The sequence below is a fragment of the Ornithorhynchus anatinus genome, chromosome 12 (genome assembly GCF_004115215.2).
Source record: "Ornithorhynchus anatinus isolate Pmale09 chromosome 12, mOrnAna1.pri.v4, whole genome shotgun sequence".
Lineage (NCBI taxonomy): Eukaryota > Metazoa > Chordata > Mammalia > Monotremata > Ornithorhynchidae > Ornithorhynchus > Ornithorhynchus anatinus.
Genome location: NC_041739.1, coordinates 28,987,675 through 29,012,347, shown reverse-complemented (window position 1 = coordinate 29,012,347; position 24,673 = coordinate 28,987,675). Strand labels below are relative to the sequence as shown.

Below are 24,673 nucleotides of genomic sequence, written 5' to 3'. Positions count from 1 at the left end.
TCTCTGTGCCTCAGCTTCCTGATCTCTAAAATGAAATTTAAATGCTTGTTCTCCCACCTACTTAGACTGTAAGCCACATGTGGAACAGGGACTGTGTCCAATCTGCTTAACTTGATTCTACCCCAACAGGGCTTGACACATAGTAAGCGCATAACAAATGCCAAAATAATAATAATAGCATCATAAAATCAATTAAATGAGTTGTTGTATCATTAGAAGTCTTTGCAGGAAGGCTGCAAAACTCAAAGACTTGTTCTGCAAACTAGGGGAGTATTTTTTTTTAATTTAAGAGGATAATCTGTCCATTTTACATTAAATAGCCTTCTTTTCTTCATAAAATACTTGTAGCTGCTATCTCCTTTTGGACATCCCTTCTCACCTTTGAACTCTCCTTTCCATCAGGATCTTTTTCCATTTTAATAAATTCATCTGCTTCCTTTCAAACTGATGATGCAAGATTTCTTAATCCCCACATTTTTCCCCAGTGATGGAGAGACTATAACTTCTCCATCTATTTTGGCATCTTGAAACGATGCACTGGATTTCCAAGGTGTCCCCAGGTTGTATGTATCGAAGGGTAGCTGTTACCTGGGTTAAAGTAGCAAATCATCCCGGCTGAATCATCAGGTTATAGATGTCACGGGGGAGGTTGTACCGTGAGGTGAGGTCGAAAGTGGTTCCGGAACAGTTTCGAGATTGTACAGGATCTCCAGCACTGGATCTGTCCTGGGGCACAGTATCGTCCTCTTGCTTGCTGGCATCGTCGACAACCCGCCATGTTCGAGAAGCAGCGTGGCTTAGTGGAAAGAGCACGGGCTTGGGAGTCCGAGGTCGTGAGTTCTAATCCCGACTCCGCCACTTGTCTGCTGTGTGACCTCGGGAAAGTCACTTAACTTCTCTGGGCCTCAGTTACCTCATCTGTAAAAATGGGGATTAAAAAATGTGAACCCCTCATGGGTCAATCTGATTATCCTGTATCTACCCCAGTGCTTAGAACAGTGCTCAGCACATAGTAAGCACTTAACAAATACAATAATTATTATTCCATGGACCTATGCAGCCTGTCCCGCCGCCACTCCCTGGGGAGTCCTGGGAAATGTGACAGAGAAGTTCCTGGTGGTCCCCTCCTTTAACCAGCTATAGTCGCATGTCCTCATGACCTGTTTGGGTAGAGAGCCCCGGCAGAATTAGGAAACTTTCTGACCACATGTGTCTGGGGGGAACAAGACGATGGATCAGGAGAAAGCCGCGGTCACGTGTTCATCGTGTTGGATGTGATGGAATGGCACCCAGCATGAGTTTTTCTTAATGGGGGATTCTGCCATGTTAGAGGAGACCAGGGACCGTGTCTCACCAAACTTTGGCCAGTCGGACTTAGGCAGTGGAGTGGGGTGGAGGGGGATGAAGATCTTAAAAGTGACATGTGGAGCTGTTGAGCTCACCCATTGTCTTCCCAACACTCTGACCTTCTAGCAGTGGCAGTTAATAGCAGGTTAGAAGGAATTAGTAGAGTGTCAAAGGAGTGTCCCCCGATCTTTCCCCAGAGGGGGAAAACTACATAATCTGGCTACAGGAAAGCAGTCGATCAGTCAATCAAACAGTCATTCAGATGTACTGAGCCCCCACTGGGTGCCAATCCCTGAACTAAGTTCTTGGGTGGCGAATTTCTGTAAAGGTGAAGGAGTGTGGTCTAGTGGAAAGAACCTGGGCCTGAGAGCCAGAGGAATCTAATTCTAGTTCCACCACTTATCTGCTGTGTGACCGTGGGCAAGTCACTTTGCTTCTCTGGGCCTCAGTTCCCTCATCTGCAAATTGGAGATTCGAAACCTGTTCTCCTGCCTGACTTAGACTGAGAGCCCCTGGTGAGACCTGATTATCTTGTATCCACCCCAGCCCTTAGAGCAATGCTTGACATAGAGTGAACCCCTAACAAATACCATTTTTAAAAGCAAATGTTATTATTATTAATAATTTTATTTTTATTATTTTATTACGGTTTATTAATATTTTCTTGTTTTATTGCCCTCAAGGAGTTTGCAATCTAACAGGAATCCATGAGCTACTAAGATCAATCAACCTCATGGTGGCAGTGCTTTAACATCTGCTGGGGGTCCTCCCTCCTTTCCTGCTCCCCACCTCCCCAACCTGAATTCCTTTTTTTATGGTATTTGTTAAGCACTTACTATGTGCCAGACACTGTCCTAAGCGCTGGGGTAGATCCAAGATAATCAGGTTGGACATAGTCCCTGGCCCACAAGGGGTTCACAGTCTCAATCCCCATTTTACAGATGAGGTAACCAAGGCCCAGAGAAGTTAAGTGATTTGCCCAAGGTCACGCAGCAGACAAGTGGCAAAGCCAGGATTAGAACTCAGGTCCTTCTGACTCCTAGGCCCGTGATCATAGGATTGCTTGGTGAAGAGGGAAGAGAGGTAGGAGCCACATACAGTTCGAATTTGGCTGGTTCTAGTCAACTCCAGACCTGTAGGGGAGCACTTTACTAAGCACTTGGAAAGTACAGTTCGGCAACAAAAACAGACAGTCCCTACTAAGATTGGTTGATCGATTGATCGGTCAATGGCCGTCCTTTGAGCAGCGATTATAGAACGGCTGCTTCCGCTCAGTTTCAGGGTCTGGTCCAGTCAAGAAGTCCCTCTCAGATTCATCCGTCCCATCCACCGCAGACATCATTAGAAAGGAAAACACCCGTATTTCATGTGGGCATGGGTACGGGTCTCAGCGGGGGTGAAAGCCAGCCACATGACCCAAGGAAACTGTCCCCTGGAGTTTCATTCATTACCCCGTGCCTGGCACAGCCTTCAGCATTTCTACATTAATGTGCTTCCTGCCCAATAGGTCACATCCTGGAGGACGGAGTGAAGCCGGTTCTGGAGCTGATTGCCGTTCATGGCAATCATGGCTGATTGCCCTGACGATAGCCCTCCGGGGACGGGTCGAGCTACAGCCGGAAGCTGTGGAGCACAGTCGTTGGTGGGATTTATGGATTACAATTTTTCAGAAATTTGCTCTCAGTCTTCAGCAGCCAAATCCCTCTTTCCCGGTAAGTGTTCGGGCATAAAGAGCAGGTCAGTGTTTTAGTGGATGTGATAACAAATAACATGTTTCATCTCGGGCTGATGGACTGCCATCTAAAGCTTTCCGATCTCATTTTTCAGTGCGGCGAGCATTCTGTGTCAAGTGAAAAACTTCACAGGTCTTCAACTTTGCAAGTTCCACCCCTTAATCGTGTCAGCATCATGATACAGTCGATCAATCGATGGAATCTATTGAGTGCTTACTGTGTGCAGAGCACTGTGATAAGTGGTCGGTTGGCACGGCTAGAGGCAGTCAGGGCTGGGGGTAGATGGATTTTTCCTGCAGCACAAGCTGCAGAGATATGAACTACAAATAGACGGACTGCCGCCCACAGGCAGAAAATGGCCTGCAGTTAGTCCGTCTGATAGTCGTCCCACTCACAGGTGCCTTGCGGGCAGATTTGCCTAGAGCTTGCAAACCAAAGTGATGCTCGGAGACAGTGTGCAAAAACAGCAGCCAGAAAGAGAGTGGAGGAATAGGCAATCCCAGCAGGGAGCTGCAAGATGACTTTCTCGCACAAAATCACTTCCAAAAGCAGATTCCTCTTCTTGGACATCAGAAGAAAAGGGGGAAGCAGCATGGTATGGGGGTAGACATGATCCTGAGAGTCAGAAGATCATGGGTTCTAATCCCGGATCCACCACTTGGACAAGTCCCTTCACATCTCTGGGCCTCAGTGCCCTCATCTGTAAAATGGAGATTGAGACTGAACCCCACATGAGACAGGGACTGTGTCCAACCTGATTGGCTTGTATCCGCCCCAGTGCTTAGAACAGTGCCTGGTACATAGTAAGCGCTTAACAAATGCCATTATTTTTATTATTATTATTAATGGAGGGAAGAGGCAGGTGGGGAGCTTGAGGAGCAGAATGGAGCAGAGTCAGGAGTTACTATTTCTGCCACAGCTTTTCCTTTAGAATGTATATCCTCGAGAGTCTGAAAATTAACTCCTAATTTTTGTTTTGTTTTTAATGACATTTGTTAAGCACTTACTATATACCAAGCACTATACTAACTGCTGGGTAGAGACAAGATAATCGGGTCAGACCCGATCCTTGTCTCACATGGGGTTCACAGTCTGAGTAGGAGGGAGAACAGATATCGAGTCCCCATTTTACAGATGAGGAAACCGAGGTCCAGAGAAGTGAAGTGACTAGCCCAAGATCACACAGCAGAAAAGTGGTCAAACTGGGTTTAGAACCCAGGCCCTTTGACTCCCAGGCCCGTGCTCTTTCCACTAGGCCATGATACTTCTCTAATTTAATCAGTCAGTTGATCAGTAGTATTGCTGAGCACCTATTGGGCAGACAGCACTGTGCCAGGCACCGGGAGAGTACAATAGAGGCAAAAGGCACAATCCTTGTCTTGGGTGAGTTTATAGTCTAACGGAAGAAACAGACACTAAATAATTTACAAGGAGTGACAGAGAAAAAAAGAATGGAAAGATAAGGAGGCGAATAAATACGTTCTTAAATAGTAGAGGGTATAAAGGGCAGTTCCAAAGTGCTATGGGGAGGCTATGAGGGCTTAATTGCAGGCCTTCCTAACTGCCCTTTCATGCACCGCGTGGGCTCCTAACTTCTGTTCCTGAGAGCTTGGATGGAGGCTTCTCCCCAGCACGGCTCCGCCCAGGGGAATTCCTGTTTCCATTTCCCAAACTCCCCGGTTGCCATTTTTAACCACTTAGCAATCCCGGAAACCAGCTCCGGAAACGTTTGGGCTCCTCCAGGAGGGCTGACAGATGGCAGACCCCCTCCGACCTCAGAGGAATAAAGCCGAGGGTCTTCTGGCAGGCTGACTGAACCACAGATTGCAGCCCCCTGCTGATGGGCCAAGAGGTCGGGGACCCTTGCTACCAGGACAGGCAGCTTTGGGTGGGTGGCGGGATTCATTTATTCAATCACATTTATTGAGTGCTTACATGTGCAAAGCACTGGCTCTTCTAGAAACACCACCACCACCAAAGAAGCAGCATGGGGTAGAGCATGGGCCTAGGAATCAGAAAGACTTGGTTCTAATTCCGGCTCCACCACTTATCTGCTGTATGACCTTCAGCAAGTCACTTTACTTTTCTGGGTCTCAGTTACCTCGTCTGCAAAATGGGGATTAAGACTCTGAGCTCCATGTGAGACAGGGACTGTGTCCAACCTGATTATTTTGTATCTTCCACAGTACTTAGTACAGTGCCTGGCAGATAGTAAGTGCTTTTCAAATACCATCACATTTCCCAGGCCCCTCCCCTATCCAGAGCCCAGGCTGGGGGTGGGGGTGGGGGGGGGGTGGAGGGGGCCGCGGGGGTGTCTGATTTGCTCTGTCCTGCACTTCTTGCAAGCCTCAGGAAAATCCATTTGGCAGTAGAACCCAGAGGTAGGTCACCATCATCTGGCTAATTAGTAGGAATAGGGCGGAATCTGCAAAACTGCTCACCTGAAAGGAGATGGCCCATCTGCTTTAAAGCGTTCATTCATCTTGCCCCCTCCTACCTCACCTAGCTCTTCTCAAATTACAACCCAGCCCGCTTCCTTTTGAGGCTCCTGAGGGCCTTTAGGTGTCCCAAGGGGAAGAGGGACACAAAAGAAAAGGCTTTTCAGTCGCCACACAGGAGCCTTCTCTTCTCCAGTTCTCAGTCCCACCCCCTCTGCTTTTACCTCCCCCGCTCAGATCCCCTCTCTGTCCTCCTTACCCTTAATCAGTCAAACAATGGTATTTGTTGAGTTCTTACTATGTGCAGAGCACTGTATTAAGCAGTTCGTAGAGCACAAAACAACAGAATTAGTGGACACGTTCCCGCCTTAACAAACTTACAGTCTCGAGGGGGAGACGGAAGTAGATATAAATAGGTGATTAATAATATAACAGTTTAAAGATATGTACATAAGTGCTGTGGGGTTGGGGTGGGGCAAATATCACATATCCAAAGGTCACAGATCCCAGTGTATAGAACGACACAGAAGGGAGAACGAGCCGGGGAAAAGAGGGCTAAATCAGGTAAGGCCTCTTGGAGGCCTTACCTGCAGACTTCCCATGCGATCCTGAAATTCGAGCAAGCAGAGGGACGACTAAAAATACATCTCCTCTGGCTAGAATCCAGGCTACAGGGAAAGGAGCGGATGTTTCAGGGGCCCGAATCTGGCCCTGGGCAGGGGAGTGTTCAGGGGAGTCTTTGCCCTGGGACTCTTACCTGCCAGTTGTCCAAAAACAGGTTAGGCCTCCCACGAGTTTAATCCTGGATTTCCCAGGGTGTTGCCTCTCGGTGGAGTGTGAGATATAGGTAGGTTAGAAAAAACACTAAAATGCTTAGAAAAGGTGCTAAGCTTTTTCATCAATCAATCAATCAATGGTATTTATTGAGTGCTTACTATGTGCAGAACACCATACTAAGCAGTGGGGAGCGTACAACAGAATTAGCAGACGTTTCCTGCCCATAAGAAGCTTTTCATTTGAAAAAGGTCAGATTAACCACAGTCCTTTAGCATCTCACCTGTTTCATGCCAGTGGGATATTTGGAACTGGATTCCCAGAGGGAGGCCCAGTTTTGAGGGATTCTGTCACCTTCCCCGACTCACCTTCCCACCCTCTAGCACCCACGTTGACCCATAGGAGAAATCACGTCCTCTTAGACTGGCAAAATGTCAGCTCCAGGAATTAAATATCTGAGTACCCCAGTCTAGTCCTTGTACTCAGCATCTTGCCTTCAAGACTAAAGAGTGGTCAAAATCTTCAAAAATCTCAATTTGGAGTCAGTAGTCAATAATAATTATAATAATAGTGGTATTTGTTAAGCACTTACTAAGCCAGGCACTGTACTAAGCACTGGGGTAGATACAAGATAATCGGGTTGGGCACAGCCCCTGTCGCATATGGGGCTCAGAGTCTTAATCTCCGTTTTACAAATGAAGAAACTGAGGCATAGAGAAGTTCAATAACTTGCTGAAGGTCACACACCAGTCAAGTGGCAGAACCAGTCAATCTTAATCATGCCTCTTGTAAAGAACTAGAAACCGAAGCCCCAAGAGGCAGAGTACCCAAAGTCAAGCTGAAAGCTAGGAGCTGCCAAAACTGGGATTAGGACTTCCAGACCAGGGTCTTATCTTTGGACTGGGCTGCCCTGTTTCTCTGCCTCCCTAACATTATCCAACTGGCCATCATTCAGCCTGAAGGTGGATATATGTCAGTTAGACTAGTCTCAGGATGGGCAGTTAGTTTGGTATTATGGTTACATGGGCAGCTGAATGTGTTGGGTCACAGTTGCTAGATTTTGCCTAGCCTGATAGGAACACTTTGCGTCACTATTCATTTCAAGCGGGTTCGGCCCTGAATTACTTGATACTTTAATGGTTCAATTTGGGGAAATATTTTTTCCTGTAATTCTGCTGAGAAATAATTTGGGAAATCTTTGGCTTTATAAATGTGAGTAAACATGTGATACTATGCTCATAACCCTGAGGACTGTTCGGGGCCAGCTAATCCATTTGGAAATGGAAATTAGCTTTTCTTTCTCTGGATAGTCTCCCCACCCCTAACCCTACAGCTCTTACATTCATATCTTTCAATTATATATTACTAATTTATTCATATTAATGTCTGTTTCCCCTTCTGGACTGTAAACTCGTTATCAGCAGAATAAACTCGTTATTCTGTTGTACTGTACTCTTCTAAGTGCATAGTACAGTGCTGTGCACCTAAGTGTTCAATAAATATGATTGATTGGTTGATTGATTGATGCTCTGCACAGCAGACTGACAGGCCTAAAAAGGCAGTGGGGAGTATGTCCCGACCCTGTCAGAGCCCAGTGTATTCATTCATTCATTCAATAGTATTTATTGAGCGCTTACTATGTGCAGAGCACTGTACTAAGCGCTTGGGATGAACAAGTTGGCAACAGATAGAGACGGTCCCTGCCGTTTGACGGGCTTACAGTCTAATCGGGGGAGACGGACAGACAAGAACAATGGCACTAAACAGCGTCAAGGGGAAAAACATCTCGTAAAAACAATGGCAACTAAATAGAATCAAGGCGATGTACAATTCATTAACAAAATAAATAGGGTAACGAAAATATATACAGTTGAGCGGACGAGTACAGTGCTGTGGGGATGGGAAGGGAGAGGTGGAGGAGCAGAGGGAAAAGGGGAAAATGAGGCTTTAGCTGCGGAGAGGTAAAGGGGGGATGGCAGAGGGAGTAGAGGGGGAAGAGGAGCTCAGTCTGGGAAGGCCTCTTGGAGGAGGTGATTTTTAAGTAAGGTTTTGAAGAGGGAAAGAGAATCAGTTTGGCGGAGGTGAGGAGGGAGGGCGTTCCGGGACCACGGGAGGACGTGACCCAGGGGTCGACGGCGGGATAGGCGAGACCGAGGGACGGCGAGGAGGTGGGCGGCAGAGGAGCGGAGCGTGCGGGGTGGGGCAGTGTACAGGTTAGATACTGTCAGTCTGTCAGTCAGTCAGTCGTATTTATTGAGCGCTTACTGTGTGCCGAGCACTGTACTGAGAGCTTGGGAGAGTGCAATACAACAGAGTTGGTAGACATGTTCTCTGCCCATAAGGAGTTTACAATCTAGAGAGGAGTTTAATAATAGTAATTATTCATTCATTCAGTCAGTCGTATTTCTTGAGTGCTTACTTTGTGCAGAGCATTGTACTAAGTGCTTGGGAGAGTACGATACAATAATAAACAGTCACATTCCCTGCCCACAGTGAGCTTACAGTCTAGAGTGGGGCTGACAGACATCAATACAAATAAGTGAAATTATAGATATGTACCTAAGCGCTATGGGACTGGGAGGGTGGAAGAGCAAAGAGATCAAGTCAGGGTGACGCAGAAGGGAGTAGGAGAGGAGAAAAAGTGGGGCTTAGTCTGGGAAAGTCTCTTGGAGGAGATGTACCTTCAGTAAGGCTTTGAAGCGGGCGAGAGTAATTGTCAGATTTGAGGAGGAAGGGCGTTCCAGGCCAGAGGCAGGATGTGGGGTCAGTGGTGAGACGGGAGAGATCGAGGGACAGTGAGAAGGTTAACATTAGAGGAGCAAATGGTGCGGACTGGGTGAGTAATGAAACAAACATTAATACGAATAAATTAGTAATATATAATTGAAAGATATGAATGTAAGAGCTGTAGGGTTAGCGGTAGGGAGACCCTCCAGAGAGGAGAGGAAGTAGGAGGGGGCAAGGTGATGGAATGCCTTAAATCCAACTGTGAGGAGTTTTTGTTTGATGTGGAGGTGGATGGGCAACCACTGGAGTTTTTGTGGGGCGGGGTGACACGTCCTAAACGTTTCTGTAGAAAAATGATCCGGGCAGCAGAGTGAAGTCAAGACTGGAGTGGGGAGAGACAGGAGGCTGGGAGATCATCAAGGAGGCTGATGCAGTAATCCAGGCAGGATAGGACGATAGATTGTATTAACGTGGTAGCAGTTTGGATGGAGAGGAAAGGGTGGATTTTAGCGATGTCGGGAAGGTGGGACGGGCGGGATTTAGTGATGGATTGAATATATATAATTATAATGAATATGGTATTTGCTAAGCACTTACTATGCGTCAAGCACTGTTCTAAGTGCTGGGGTAGATACAATCTAATCAGGTTGGACTATGTCACAGGGCGCTCACAATCTCAAACCCCATTTTACAGATGAGGTAACCGAGGCAAAGAGACGTGAAGTGACTTGCCTAACGTCACATGGCAGACAAGTGGTAGAGCCAGGATTAGAACCCAGGTCCTTCTGACACCGAGACCCATGCTCTATCCATTAAGCCACGCTTGTCGTATTTACAACTGTTAAGATGGGGAAGGCATTTTCTCTCCCCCAGAGGGCATTCGGAAGGGGAGGGTTGGCTCATATCTCTCCATTTTGAGGTTCAGAGATTGCACCACCCTGGCCTCCCTAGTAAGTCACTTCTGTTTTTCGAGGAGCACATTTCAAGCTTCTGGGCCTCTAGGCGCCCGTAACTGCAGTGCTTGAGAAGAGCAGGGCTTAAGAGCTCATAAGCCTAATCATTCTAGGTGTTTCGGGTTGGGGGAGGAGGAGACAGGCAGCTATTACTACCATCCCCATTTTTCAGAGGGGCATAATGAAACTCAGGGAAGTTAAGAGATTGGCTCATGGTCACAAGCACATTACTGGTAGAGTTGGGGATATTAATTACTCCTGACTCTCTGTCACCAATCTCTTCCCCGTAATTTATGGGTTAGTACCTGAATCATCCTTTAATGTTCTATTCAGAGGTTACAGTTTCATCCACAGAACTGTAGTCGCATCACGCACAATCTTTAGAAAAGACTGGAAAACTTTTGTAGTCTTGGGAGTGCTATTAGATGAGTAAGGAGAGACTGGAATTGTGAGTCTGAGCTCATTTTATCAGCTCTTAAACAAAACAAGATACATATTTTGCCTTTATGTCCGAGCCTCATAGTTAAATCTTTAGTCAGCTATGTCATGTTTTTTTCAAATTTTCAGTCAGAAATAGGCCAAGATTGTCAGCTGGTTTGATATTACCCAAATTGATAAGGTCATATAAAAAAGCAAAATTAAAAAAAAATAAATGGTAATATTTGTTAAGCGCTTACTATGTGCAAAGCACTGTTCTGAGCACTGGGGGATACAAGGTGATCAGGTTGTCCCACGTGGGGCTCACGGTTTTAATCCCCATTTTACAGATGAGGTCACTGAAGCACAGAGAAGTTAAGTGACTTGCCCAAAGTCACCCAGCTGGCAAGTGGCAGAGCCGGGATTAGAACCCACGACCTCTGACTCCCAAGCCCGGGCTCTTGCCACTGAGCCATGCTGCTTTCTCAATTTATATCAGGTAGGCTCCAAGGTAATTTGACCACTGGAAGATTTCATGGCCTTTTCTATTGGAAAAGGGAACTCGGGCAACCCTTAGCCCAATGTCTGAATGGAATTCAAACTACAGTAGGACAAAAGTCCAAACTTGGTCCTGCAATCCCAGCGCCACCACTTATCTGCTGTGGGACTTTGAGCAAGTCATTTCACTTTCTGTGCCTCAGTTCCCTCATCAGCAAAGAGGGGATTCAATTCCTGTTTTCCTTCCTACATAGACTGTGGGCCCCATGTGGGACTTGATTATCTTCTGTCTACCCCAGAGTTTAGTAAGTGCTTAACACTATCGCTAGTATTATTATCATCAACATCACAGAAAGGTCCAGTGAGGAACACTTTGGGGCTGGTAGCTGTCACTGCTCCAGAGAAAAAGGAAGTTCTTTTTTGCAATCCTGTTCATTCCACTGAAAAGGAGAGTCAGCGTGTGTGTTTGGGTGTTTACGTGGGCTGGTGTCTGTGCTTGTATCGGTGATACCAAATACTTGCTGAACAAGCACGAAAGGATTCAAATGCAGAGGCTAATGAGGCATAAAATTATTTTTTTCTAATGTGGAAGAGGATCCAGGACAATCAGAATTTCTCCCCGCTTTTGGGTAGGCCAGCTGCCTCACTGCTGTGGATCTAGGTTATAAATAAGAATTTACAGGACCTGTGGAATTCCAGATTCCACAGACTGGACGAGCCTGACAGGATTGCCTGCCCCACCATCCATAGCTCATCTCTGATGAGATGGCTCTAGCCGTATTTCATGTTGAGACCCCAATTCTTTAATTCGCCCAATTCCCAGCACTTGCACAGAAATCCCAATAAAAAATTAGAAGTAGACGCTACATAATGTCAAGCCTTTTTTATTATCTGGGTAACTTGTATCCAAAGCGGCACGGATGTGAGTTGTCTACATTGTACATAGAGCCCCCAGCTGGGGTGCAGTTTCATAAACAGCAAGCTTTACATTGACTCTTAGAATAATAACCATTTAAAATTCATCAATCAATCAGTTGCATTTAGTGAGCACTTACTGTGTGCAGAGCACTATACTAAGCACTTGGGAAAGTACAACAGTTGGTTGACACGTTCCTGCCCACATAAAGCATATGGTCTAGAGGGAGACACAGACATTTATTTAAATAAATTAATCATTAATTGCAATCAGACTCTCCACCACATGGATGCATTTTTAAGGTTACACACTTCAACACAGTGACTTAGACGTAATAGTAATAATAATAATGGTATTTGTTAAGCACTTACTATGTGCCAAGCACTGTTCTAAGTACTGGGATAGATATAAGACAGTCAGTTTGACACAGTCCCACATGGGGCTCACAGTCTTGATCCCCATTTTACAAATGAGGTAACTGAGGCACAAAAGTTAAGTGACTTGCCTAAAATCACAAAGCAGACAAATGGCAGAGCAGGGATTAGAACCCACATCCTCTGACTCCCAAGACCGTGCTCTCGCCATCCACCTTCAGCATTAACGAATACACATATTTAATTATTCATTCGGTCACTTCACCCCAATGTACTGATGTTACTAACCAATACATCCTTGTTCTTCCTCCTGTTATACGTACGTGATTGACATCTAATGCCCTGCTACACCCACAGCAGAGATCATGGTTTTGGCACATGGTTGTGCTTACTAGAACAGTAAGCACGAAAAGACTATCCACTGTTTTGAACTAACAACTAAATTCAGTACAGACCAGTGCAGTCAGGAGGTCCTGCCTAGCTAGAACTTGGCTTATGAACCTAATCTTTAAGAAGTGTGACCCAGATAACACCGTAGCATTACGTACAGCCATTTTTCTCTTGACCAAAGGGGTGATTTCTTGACACTGAATCCCCAGCTTTCTCTTCATCTAAGAGTGTAGTTCAATAAAAGTTTTAAATGAGCCCAAGTTCAATAGTCCTATTCAAAATAATGTCCAAGTCATCCACCTAATGAAAATTGGAATCTCAAGATGAGACCTAGTGCTCCCCTCTGTGAAGTCCACTATGTTCAGCTCTTGGGTTAGATGCAGATAGTATTAGGGAGCCTCAGAGTTGACCTAAACTTCAGGTGCCTGGTGCAATAAGCATCTTCTTGCTTTAAAGGACCAAGACATAGCCTTTGATGATGGGAGTTCTATTTGATTGCCAGAAACAGCCTCCAACTTGGCTACACAAACTCCACCACCTTTCAATGGAGGCATGACGACCTGCTGAAATAGTATACAACTGTTTTGAGGGGTTAGATCCCTGGCAGATGAAAGCAAATCAGCCACGGGGCAAACTAACTACTTGTGTTGGACTTTTCTTCCTTCATTTTGAGGACACCCGGGAAGAGCTGAGTTGGCTCCAGAAAACCTCTACTTCCCAAGTTCCACTGAAACGAGGGACACCATTATCTGGAGCTGGTTCTCAGTCACTCATTGAGGCTGGTGACCCGATGCAGCCAACTGATGGCCCTGGGGAGTTGGCAAGGCTCTACACCTCTCCATATATGGATTGAAAGGAGTGTAAACCTGACTCAAAGAATTTCTCCCCAAGCGCAGTGTAGCCTGGCAGCTAATGCAGAACTGATATCGACAAGTATCAACAATCATTTTGACTGGTGTACACAACTCTACACTAACCCAAACAAAAAAACAAAATGCAGTATTGGTACTGACAAATATTTATAGTCATTATGACTAGTGTACACAACTTTACACGAACCCAAACAGAAACACCACCACAAAACCCCCCAGGTGTTTTCAATGCCTGCATTGCAGATCTAGCCTAAAAGCTAATAATCAAAAGTGGTTGGGTGAATTTGAGTTATCTATCACAACACACCAGAGGTCACAGTGGAATTTGGGAAGCAAAATACCTTAGCTTATTAGAAGTAGATAATGGATTGCATCATATTATATTTTATCGAAACCATAACATTATCCACAGCACCTCATAATTTGTTTCAAGAAGTGCAAGATATGGCCTGCCCCATATGAAGTACAGTTTACTTCAGATAAGGGCATGTTAGGAAGATCAGTTGGTTTCCAAGCATATTCCACCTCTGGAGTGAAAGCATCCTTGGATGGCTGTTACTGCTACTAATAATTATGGTACTTGTTAATAGCTTATTATTTACCAAGCACTCACCGTATTAAAAGCTGGGGTATATACAAGACAATTCGGTTGGACACATTCCCTTGTCCCACAGGGGGACTCACAGTCTAAGTAGAAGAGAGTACGATTTAAAGTCCATTGTACAGATGAGGAAACTGAGGCCCAGAAATGAAGTGACTCGTCCAAGGTCCCACAGCAGACAAGCAGCGGAGCCAGGGTTAGAATCCGTCTCCTGTGACTTCCAGGTCAGTGCTCTTCCCACTAGAATATGCTGCTTAAATGACTTAAGGAAATACGAAATTTGAGAGTCAGTTCCATCCAAAGGGGATTCAACCTACATGGAACAAGGACATCAGCTATTGCTCCAGCTCCGTAGAGCATTTAACGGCAGAATTAACTACTTCAGTTAGCTGCCACATTTTAACATCTTTCAGCCACAATCCCCAGCAACCTCAATGCACTCGGTAATTTATACACAGTGATTCACAGACAATACGGCCTGTGTTATACACACTAGTGATTTATATATACTCCAACCCTTTTTATACCCACAATAGTGAAAACTCAAAAATGGTAACTTTTATTCACCCATTCATTCATTCATTCGGTAGTATTTATTGAGTGCTTACTATGTGCAGAGCACTGTACTAAGCGCTTGGAATGTACAATTCAGCAACAGATAGAGACACACAATAGCGCACCCTCACTCTTACCCCATTTCATAATAGGCAGTGTGGTCTATTGGAAAGAGCATGGGATTAGGAGTCAGGAGACCTGAGTTTGAGTACGAGCTCTGCCCCTGGTTTGCTGTGTGACTTTGAGCAAGTCAGTTAACCTCAGTGGGCCTCAGTTTGCTCATCTATACAATGGTAATAAGAGAGATTGTGAACCCCAGATGGGACAAGGACTATGTCTGATCTCGTAACCTCAGCTCTACCCCAGGGTTTAGAACATGCTGAGTGCTTATTAAAGGTCATAACTTTTTTTTTAGTATGATCCCAGTACCTTGGGGAGCCCACACTTTTGCTCTGGGGAGGCAGTCGACTTTCTTCCCCAAACGACTGCTGAATGAACCCAAGGGTGCAGGTCTGGAGCTGAAAGGTTCCTGTGCCTCTGGGAGTTACAGATCCATCAAGTAATGGGATATGGTGGCAGCAAATTCAAGGAGCACCAACTGGAACTATTTCCTGGGAAGTTAGGGAGAGTAGAACAGACCAAGAGCCCTCCTTATGAATTTATTTATACACTTCTTTGGCACTCAGGTATATACAGGTGGGTTTTTTTTTTTGTATTTTTGACCGCTCTAGTTGTAATATGTTTATGTTTGTCACCCTGTTAGTGTGTAAGATCTCTGTGAGCAGGGGATGTGTCTCTCTCAACTCCAGCCCATACTGCAACTCAGCTCCGTGGATCATTTTTCCAAAAAAAAAATTCAGTCCACATACCCCCTCCTCAAGAACCTCCAGGGGTTGCCCATCCACCTCTGCATCAAACAGAAACAACTCCTTACCATCAGCTTTAAAGCACTCACTCAGTTTACTCCCTCCTACCTTCCTTCGATGATTTCCTACTAAAACTCACCCCATACACTTTGCTCCTCTAATGCCAACATACTCCCTGCACCTCCATCTCATCTATCTCGCTGCTGACCCCTTGTCCACGTGCACCCTCTGGTCTGGAACTTCCTCTCCCTCCATATATGACAGACCACCACTCTCCCCACCTTCAAGTAAAATCATATGTCCTCCAAAAGGCCTTTCCCAATTAAGCCCTCTTTCCCCCTACACATCACCATATACTTGGATCTGTACATATTTATAATTTATGTATTTATTTTCATCTAATGTCAGTCCACCCCACTAGACACTAAGCTCTTTGTGGGCAGGGAATGTGACTACCAACTCCGTTGTATTCTCCCAAATTCTTAATACAGTGCTGTGCCCACAGTAAGTGCTCAATAAATACCACCCATTGATAGATTATTTTGTTCTTCCCAAGCAGCCGGTACAGTGCACCGCTGCAAGTTTCCACTCAATAAATGCTTCTATTACTCCTACCACCACAACTGGTCCTTTCAGCAGAGAAGGTTCTGACTGAGGAAAACTAACTCTGCAGACAACTGCAGTCTGACACAGGGCAAGGAGCTTTGGGGGTTGGTTCTCCCCACTTTACACCATCTTCCACTGTGCCCCGATTGACTCCACGCAGGATGGGGCCAGGGACATCTGACAGAGCTGATCAGCATCTCCTACAAGAGGCTGCAGCGTGCAGTACGCCTCGGCCCCTCTGTCAAATCTGGGGCAAGCCTCGGACTAAAATGGTGTGAGCATCACCCAAGGGTGTGGTTGAATGGTGCCACTGTCTCTTCCTGGGGCAGCCTGTTTTCCCTACAAAGCAAGGGTTGGGTGAACAAGAGGGGAAAGTCTTATTTCCCAACGGCAGGACAGACGCTTGAGTTGTTTCTGGGGGAGTGGTGGCAGTTTGTGCTGAAGTAACCACACTCTCCCACCCTGTCCGCTTTAGCACACATTGCAAAATAGCTGGCAAAGACGGCAGATGCAGTCAGAGAACATAATATCCTGAGACCACAATAGCAGCAGACACCAAACTGGCCTTATCCATTTCAAAGCCATTTTTAATTGAATATGATGTGCAGAGCCACTTATTTTAGTTGAATCCTTGTTTTTCTTTTTTTTTTGCTTTTTCTCTCGTTTTCTCATGCCCATGCACCATTTATATTAATGTCTGTCTCCCCTCTAGACCGTAAGCTTGTCATGGGCATGGGCAGGGAAGGTGTCTGTTTAGTATAGTACTGTACTCTCCCAAACACTTAGTACAGTGCTCTGCACACAGTAAGCGCTCAATAAATATGACTGAATGAATTACATGAATAAATGGCAACACACGCTCATACTACGTGGCCCTCATACATACACAATTGTATATACTTGATGACGTTTCTGCACACCGGGTAGCATCTCCACACATTACATCCCTGCACATCCAGTGACTTTTATGCACACTCATTTTATAATGATAATAATAATGATAATGGTATTTGTTAAGCCCTTACTATGTGCCAGGCAGTGTACTAAACAGTAGGGTGGATACAAGCAAATTGGGTTTGCTTCTTGTCTCATGTGGGGCTTCCAGTCTCAATCCTCATTTTACAGATGAGGTAACTGAGGCCCAGAGAAGTTAAATGACTTGCCTGAAGTCACACAAGCAGGCAAGTGGAGGAGTGAGAATTAGAACCCAGGACATTCTGACTTCCAGGCCTGTGCTCTATCCACTACGCCATGCTGCTTCACCTAGATATGAAGACCCAAAAGTACACCCACCCACTCCGAAACTTTTTTTGCACCCCCACCAGTATACCCGGGCACACAGACTATAATGAACACCCATCAGCAGGCTCAGAGATCTCTGGGCACATACTCGGATGCCCTCCCACCTCGAATCTGCCAATTACTCTCCCCTCCTTCAAAGCCTTACTGAAGGCCCATCTCCTCCAAGAGGCCTTCCCAGAATAAGCCCCACTGTTCCTCATCTCCCCTCCCTTCTGTGTCGCCCCGACTCGCTCCCTTTGCCCTTCCCACCTCACAGCACTTAGGTATAGAGAAGCAGCGGGGCTCAGTGGAAAGAGCCCGGGCTTGGGAGTCAGAGGTCATGGGTTCCAATTCCGGCTCTGCCACTTGTCAGCTGTGTGACTTTGGGCAAGTCCCTTCACTGCGCCTCAGTTCCCTCATCTGTAAAATGGGGATTAAGACTGAGCCCCATGTGGGACGACCTGATTACCAGCAGCGTGGCTCAGTGGAAAGAGCCTGGGCTGGGGAGTCAGAGGTCATGGGTTGGGTTCCAATCTGGGCTCTGCCGCTTATCAGCTGTGTGACCTTGGGCAAGTCACCTAACTTCTCTGTGCCTCAGTTCCCTCATCTGTAAAATGGGGATTAAAGACTGTGAGCCCTACATGGGACAACCTGATTACCTTGTATCTCCCCCAGCACTTAGAGCATTGCTTGTCACATAGTAAGTGCTTAAGAAATATCAACATTATTATTACTGTAACCCCCCCCCCCCCAGTAATTAGAAGAGTGCTTGGCACATAGTAAGCGCTTAACAAATACCAACATTATTACTATTATTGTCGTCCCCCCCCCCCCAGCAATTAGAACACTGCTTGGCACATAGTAAGCGCTTAACAAATACCAACATTATTATTATTATTGTATCCGCCCCAGCAGTTAGAACAGTGCTTGGCACATGGGACAACCTGATTCCCCTGTGTCTACCCCAGCGCTTAGAACAGTGCTCTGCACATAGTAAGCGCTTAACAAATACCAACATTATTATTATTAGTAAGTGCTTATGAAATATCATGATGATGATGATGATTATTATTACTGTAACCCGTCCCCCAGCAATCAGAACAGTGCTTGGCCCATAGTAAGCGCTTAACAAATACCATCATCATCATTCCAGCGCCAAGAACAGCGTTTAACAACAAATGCCATAATGATAACTATTCCAAATCCGTCATTTTAGGTATTTATGGCGATGCCTCTTTATTTGCACCGCCGTCCGTCTCCCCCGACCCAGCCTGCGAGCCCGTGGTGGGCAGGGACTGTCCCTCTGGGCGGAGCGTACTCTCCCGAGCGCCTAGCACAGCGCCGTGCACGGCGTAAGCGCTCACTAAAGGGGATGGAGTGAAGGAAAACGACGACGCCCCGAGCAGCGGCGCCCGGGCCAACCCCCCCCCGATGCCGACGGCTGCACCGCCGAGCCGTGGAACAGTCCTTCTCGTCGGACGCTCCCATTCCCGCCGCCGGGGGGGGGGAGCGGGAGGGTGCGCCTCTCTCGGCGACACGTTCTGCTGTCGCCGACGGGGCTCGGTGGAAGCCAGGGTCGGGGGCTGTGCGGACCCCGGTTCCCGGGCCCGGGAGGCGGGCCGGACTGCGGGCCGGGCCCCGGTCGGGGGGGCGCCCCCCCCAAACCCCCCCCCCTCCGACGCGTGGTAGCGGCCGCGGGTTGGGCCGGCCGGGCCCCTGCAGCTCCTGCAGCCCCGCTGCTTGTCCCGGTCGCGGCCGCCTTCTCCGCCGGACCCTGCCCACCTGGACGCCCCCGAGGAGCAGGACGGGGAGGGCCCGGGGGCTCCCCACCAGGTGACTCACCTCCCCCCCCCACACACACACCCCCGGACCCTGCTCACCTGGAGGGCGCGCGGGCTCCATCCCGACCTCCGGCCCCTGCTCACCTGGTGGACCCGTGGGCTCCCTCCCTCCCCCCACCAGGTGAGTGACCCCCCCCACCTCCTCTCCCTACTCACCTGGAGGGCGCGTGGGCTCCCTCCCCCCCACCAGGTGAGTGACCCCCCCCCCCACCTCCTCTCCCTGCTCACCTGGAGGGCACGTGGGCTCCCTCCCCCCCATCACGTGAGTGACCCCCCCCACACCCCCTGCCCCTCCTCACCTGGTGGACGGCTTGCCCCCCCCCCCCACCAGGGGAGTGACACCCCCCTCCCAGCCCCAACTCACCTGGTGGACGCGTGGGCTCCCCCCTCCACCAGGTGAGTGAACCCCCCCCCCCACCTGCGGCCCCTCCTCACCTGGTGGACGCTTGCCCCCTACCACCAGGTGACACCCCCCTCCCCAGCCCCAACTCACCTGGTGGACGCGTGGGCTCCCCCCTCCACCAGGTGAGTGACCCCCCCCCACCCCCCACCTTCGGCCCCTACTCACCCGGTGGACGCGTGGGCTCCCTCTCCACCAGGTGAGTGATTCCCCCCACACCACCCTCAGGCCCCTGCTCACCTGGTGGACGCGTGGGCTCCCTCCCCCCCACCACCAGGTGAGTGACCCCACCCCCCCACACCTCCTGCCCGTCCTCACCTGGTGGACGCCTGGGCTCCCCCCACACCAGGTGAGTGACCACCCCCACCTCCGGTTCCTACTCACCTGGTGGACGCGTGGGTTCCCTCTCAACCACATGAGTGACCCCCCCAGTTCTCTGCTCACCTAGTAGACGCATGGGCTCCCCCCCACCAGGTGAGTGACCCCCCCCCATCCAGCCCCAACTCACCTGGTGGACGCGCGCGTTCCCTCTCCACCAGGTGAGAGCCCCCCGCTCCGCCCCCCCTGCTCACCTGGAGGGCACACCGACCTGATCCCTGCTCACCTAGTGGGCGCTGGGGCTCCCCTCCCCCCAGGTGAGGGCATCGAGCCTTTCGCTGCTGGAAGGTTCTATCGGTGGGACGGGCCTCCCCAGGGAATGTTCCAAGCGCTTAGTACAGTGCTCTGCACACAGCACTCAGTAAATATGAATGGATGAATGGTAGAGGCGGCCGAACGAATAAGAAGCCCCCCCCCACGTGCCCGGCCTGGACTCCACCGCCAAACCCTCCTTTTCCTCCTCACGCTTGGCCCTTCCACCTATCGGTCCTATTTATGGAACGCTCTTCTAGGGCGAGCACTGTAGTGAGCGCTCGAAAGGGCCAGCAGAACCAGCACCCACGGGCCCTGCCCCTCACGAGTTTACAGACTGGAATGGGGCGGTGGACTTGAAATAGGAATAAAATCACAACGGGGATCCGGTAAAGAACAGGAGCGTTCAGTCCCCAACCCTCGGGTTCTTGGGCAGCGGGGTGGTTTCACCACCGCCCTGCCTGCCATAAACTTCCAATTTCATTTTCCGCCGAGGCCATTTTAATTCCCACACTTTCATCACAACGAATCTAGTGGTGTGATTTTCCGAGGCATGCCCAAAGGTGCCATTAATGCAAAAGATAGAACCAAAATGAAATGGTGCGTAAGGCCCCGGCCTAAGATCCTTTCCTTCGAAACTTTCCACTTTGAGAGCTCCACTGCCCTTTAACCTGATGGCTTGCTAGAGTTTCCACGGTACGGTAATTATCATAACTGTAGCTGTGACCGGCTTTCTCTTCCTCGTTGGCGGGTTACTTTTCTTTTGCGTCTATAGCCGTTGAGTCTGCGGACTGCGTTCCGGTTTATTCCAAACTTCTGGATTAAAAATTCGCAAGAGCGGAATTGAGTAAACTTGTTGACAGAGAGTATGTCTACCAACTCCGTTTATAGCATAGTCTCCCAAGGGCTTTGTACAGAATTCTGCCACCCAGTAAGCACTCAATAAATACATTGACCCCAGGTGTGGGAGATCTAGAACTCTCTGGAACAGATTTTAGCACAGGTGAAATCGTTGGACAGAAAGTGAGCTCGGTGGAACTGCCTGTTAAATTTCCACCTGAACCTCATTTTAAATCAGGTGTTACCTACCGGGGCTAGAATCCTCAGGAATCTGAATTCTGTGGTCATGCTGAAGTGGAGAGTTGAGATGGAGAATGGGTAGAAAGTGTATGGAATTCTTGGTTACTTCTTACTTACTGAGAAGCATTCTCAGGACAATTCTCAAGGACAGTGAAAAATGATTGGGCTAAATGAGTGGAGAACTAAAGTGGTAATTCACAGCCGAAGATCTGATGCCGCAACCTCTTACTCTTGGAGTATAGATTTTTGGAGAATCAGGGAAGAGAGGTTTGACCCTTTTCTCAGACCTGGATGGTGTGGCCGTTGTAAAAATCAGGACTGCAGAAAGCTGTAAGTGGAGTTCAACTTTGTGTTCTTTTGAGGGAGGCTGTGATGAGTGTATTAGTCAGATGTCTTGGTTAGACTTAGATTTCCTTTCCTCGCTAGCAGCCTATATAGCCCTGGGTCAGTAGCATGGGTAACCACCCAGGTCTGGAGAAATTGTGACATTTTTTCTTGCGATATCAAAGGGAGGCTGCTGGATCAGAGTGCTGATTCATGAAGTGGTAGCCCTGCTTACCCTGTGTTTTTTAATCCCTGGGCCAGAGACAGGCATTATCAATAATTTGTAGTGCAGCCTGACTTGTCCCGGGTCCTGCCAGTGCCAGGGCCTGGCCCAGAGGCCGCAGTACTATTAAAGCTAGAGAGACTGGGATGGGCATTTTCATCTTGCCCCGAGTACCTCTGACCAGCAGTGCTGCAGCACAGGGCTGGGCGGAATAATAATAATAATGTTGGTAATATGTTAAGCACTTACTATGTGCAGAACACTGTTCTAAACGCTGGGGTAGATACAGGGTAATTCAGGTTGAGAACAGCGTGGCTCAGTGAAAGAGCGCGGGCTTTGGAGTCAGGGTTCATGAGTTCGAATCCCAGCTCTGCCACTTGTCAGCTGTGGTGACTGTGGGCAAGTCACTTAACTTCTCTGTGCCTCAGTTCCCTCATCTGTAAAATGGGGATTAAGGACTGTGAGCCCCACGTGGGACAACCTGATTCCCCTATGTCTACCCCAGCGCTTAGAACAGTGCTCGGCACATAGTAAGCGCTTAACAAATACCAACATTATTATAGGTTGTCCCACGTGAGGCTCACAGTTCATCCTCATGAGGTAACTGAGGGCACAGAGAAGTGAAGTGACTTGCCCTCAGTCACACAGCTGACAAGTGGCAGAGCCGGGAAATTGCAGGGAGGTGGGGTGCAGGAGAAATTTTGAGAGCTTACCTGCCCTACTGAGAGCTCACTTCCTCCAAGAGGCCTTTCCAGACTGAGCCCCCCCTTTCCATCTGCTCCCCCTCCCCCCCCCACCTTTCCTCCTTCCCCTTCCCCTCCCCTCAGCACTGTGCTCATTTGTATATATTACCCTATTTATTTTGTACATCCCCTTGATTCTATTTATCTTGATGATGTCTTGTTTTGTTTTGCTTTGCTGTCTCCCCCATTTAGACTGCGAGCCCGTCATTGGGCAGGGATTGTCTCTATTACCAAAGTGTACGTTCCAAGCACTTAGTACAGTGCTCTGCACATAGTAAGCACTCAATAAATACTGTTGAATGAATGAATGAAATGGTGAAAAATAGCTGGGTTTGACTTAGAACTGGCCTGGTCCAGGGATTCCACAGGACCTGTGGCCTAACCCATACCCCTGAAATATCTGTCTTCCAGCATGGAATGTTTGGGGTAGTGGGGGATTTTGAGGCTAATAATAATGGTATTTAGGCCGTTACTATGTGACAAACCCTGGTCCAAGAGCTGGGTTAGATACAAGGTAATCAGGTTGGACGCAGTCCCCGTCCCACATGGGTCTCCCAGTCTCAATCCCATTTTACAGATGAGGTAAATGAGGCAACAGAGAAGTTAAGTGACTTGCCCAAGGTCACACAGTAGACAAGTGGCGGAGCTGGGATTAGAACCTAGGTCATTGTGACTCCCAGGCCCATGCTTTATCCACTAGGCCGTGCTGCTAGGCATGAAATATGGCTGTCAAGTTATTGAGGCACCTTTGGTGGTCAGGAAGCAGCATGACTTAGTGGAAAAGACACGGGCTTGGGAGTCAGAGGACCTTTGTTCTAATCCCGATCTGCCCCCTTGCCTGCTGTGTGACCTGGGCAAGTTACTTAACTTCTCTGGGCCTGTTTCCTCAACTGTAAAAATGGGGGAATTCAATACCTGTTCTCCCTCCTATTTAGGCCTGTGACCTCGTGTGGGACAAGGGATTGTACCTGACGTGATTAACTGGTATCTACTCCATGCACGTAGAAACAAGTGCTTGGCACAACAGTAAGCACATAAATACCATTATTATTATTTTAGTGTTGTTGTTGTTGTTATTAGTATCATGGTCAAAAAAAGCACAGGGACTGGGAATCAGAAAGATCTGGCTTTCTGGACCTGGCTTCTGTATGACTTGATCAAGTCACGTAACCTTTCTGGCTCGCTTTCCTCCTCTGCAGAATGGGGATTTAATACCTGTTTTTCTTCCTACTTAGACTGAACCCCATATGAGACGGGGACTGTGCCCGACCAGATTAATTGTATCTACTCCAGTGCTTGGGAACAGTGCTTGACACATAGTAAGTGCTAAATATCATCGTCATTTTATGTGTTTATTATTATTATTGGTGTTAATACGCTCCTAGTAGAAAGAACAGAAGGACTGGGAGTCAGGAGAAGTAGATTCCGAGCCTGGCTCTGCCACTGGTCTTCTTTATGACTTGAGCAAGTCACATAACCTTTCTGGGCCTCAGTTGCCTCATCTGTAAAATGGAGATAAGATGCCTGCTCTCCCATTTCTTAGGTTGTGGCATAGGGGTTGTACCTGATCTGATTGTCTTGCATCAGCCTCAGCACTTATCCCAGGGCTTAGCATAGAGTAATCATGTAACAAAAAACCCAATTAAGCACTGTACGTTTAACCGTTTAAAAGATTCCTGAGAGACCCTTGGATTGTGTTAGGGTGCCCACCCCCAGGGATATTTTGAGGTAGATGAGCTGGATATTTTAAAGGAGCCAAATGAGAGCATCCTCTAACAGTCTGTTTTCTGCGAAGGCTGCCGATTTGTCTCCCGCTTCTCTCCTCGCCCTCCCTTCCTTCCCTCACTCCCTTCTGTTCCCACCCCTGCGCTGATTACGGAATATTGGTGAAGTGGCTTTGCAGTGGGAGGGCTGTGTAATTACACCCCACAGACAACAAAGGAATGAATTCAAGCTCTTGAGAAAGTAAGCCTTCTGACCCCGAGATGCCTTTCTCCGGAAAATGATCCATCTTGGGCTGGCTTGCAGGAAGTCTACTCTTCCCAATGAGCACTTGTTCCTGGTTCTCGTCTGGGGAGTCTTGT

The 24,673-nt window shown here is 48.0% G+C and overlaps 1 protein-coding gene across 4 annotated transcripts in view; it reads left to right on the top strand.

Moving 5' to 3' along the window:
* NOCT (nocturnin) overlaps positions 1-24,673 on the top strand; it is a 56,543-nt gene that overhangs the window by 12,779 nt on the left and 19,091 nt on the right. Inside the window, exon 4 of one of the 4 annotated variants that reach the window (XM_039913720.1) lies at positions 2,855-3,059. In XM_039913720.1, the coding sequence (XP_039769654.1) occupies positions 2,906-3,059 (154 nt within the window). In that variant the 5' untranslated portion in view covers positions 2,855-2,905. Of the gene's footprint in view, positions 1-2,854; positions 3,060-19,899; positions 20,064-21,104; positions 21,630-23,875; positions 23,909-24,673 lie in introns of those variants that run through there. The other 3 variants (XM_039913721.1, XM_039913723.1, XM_039913722.1) reach the window with 3 other exon arrangements.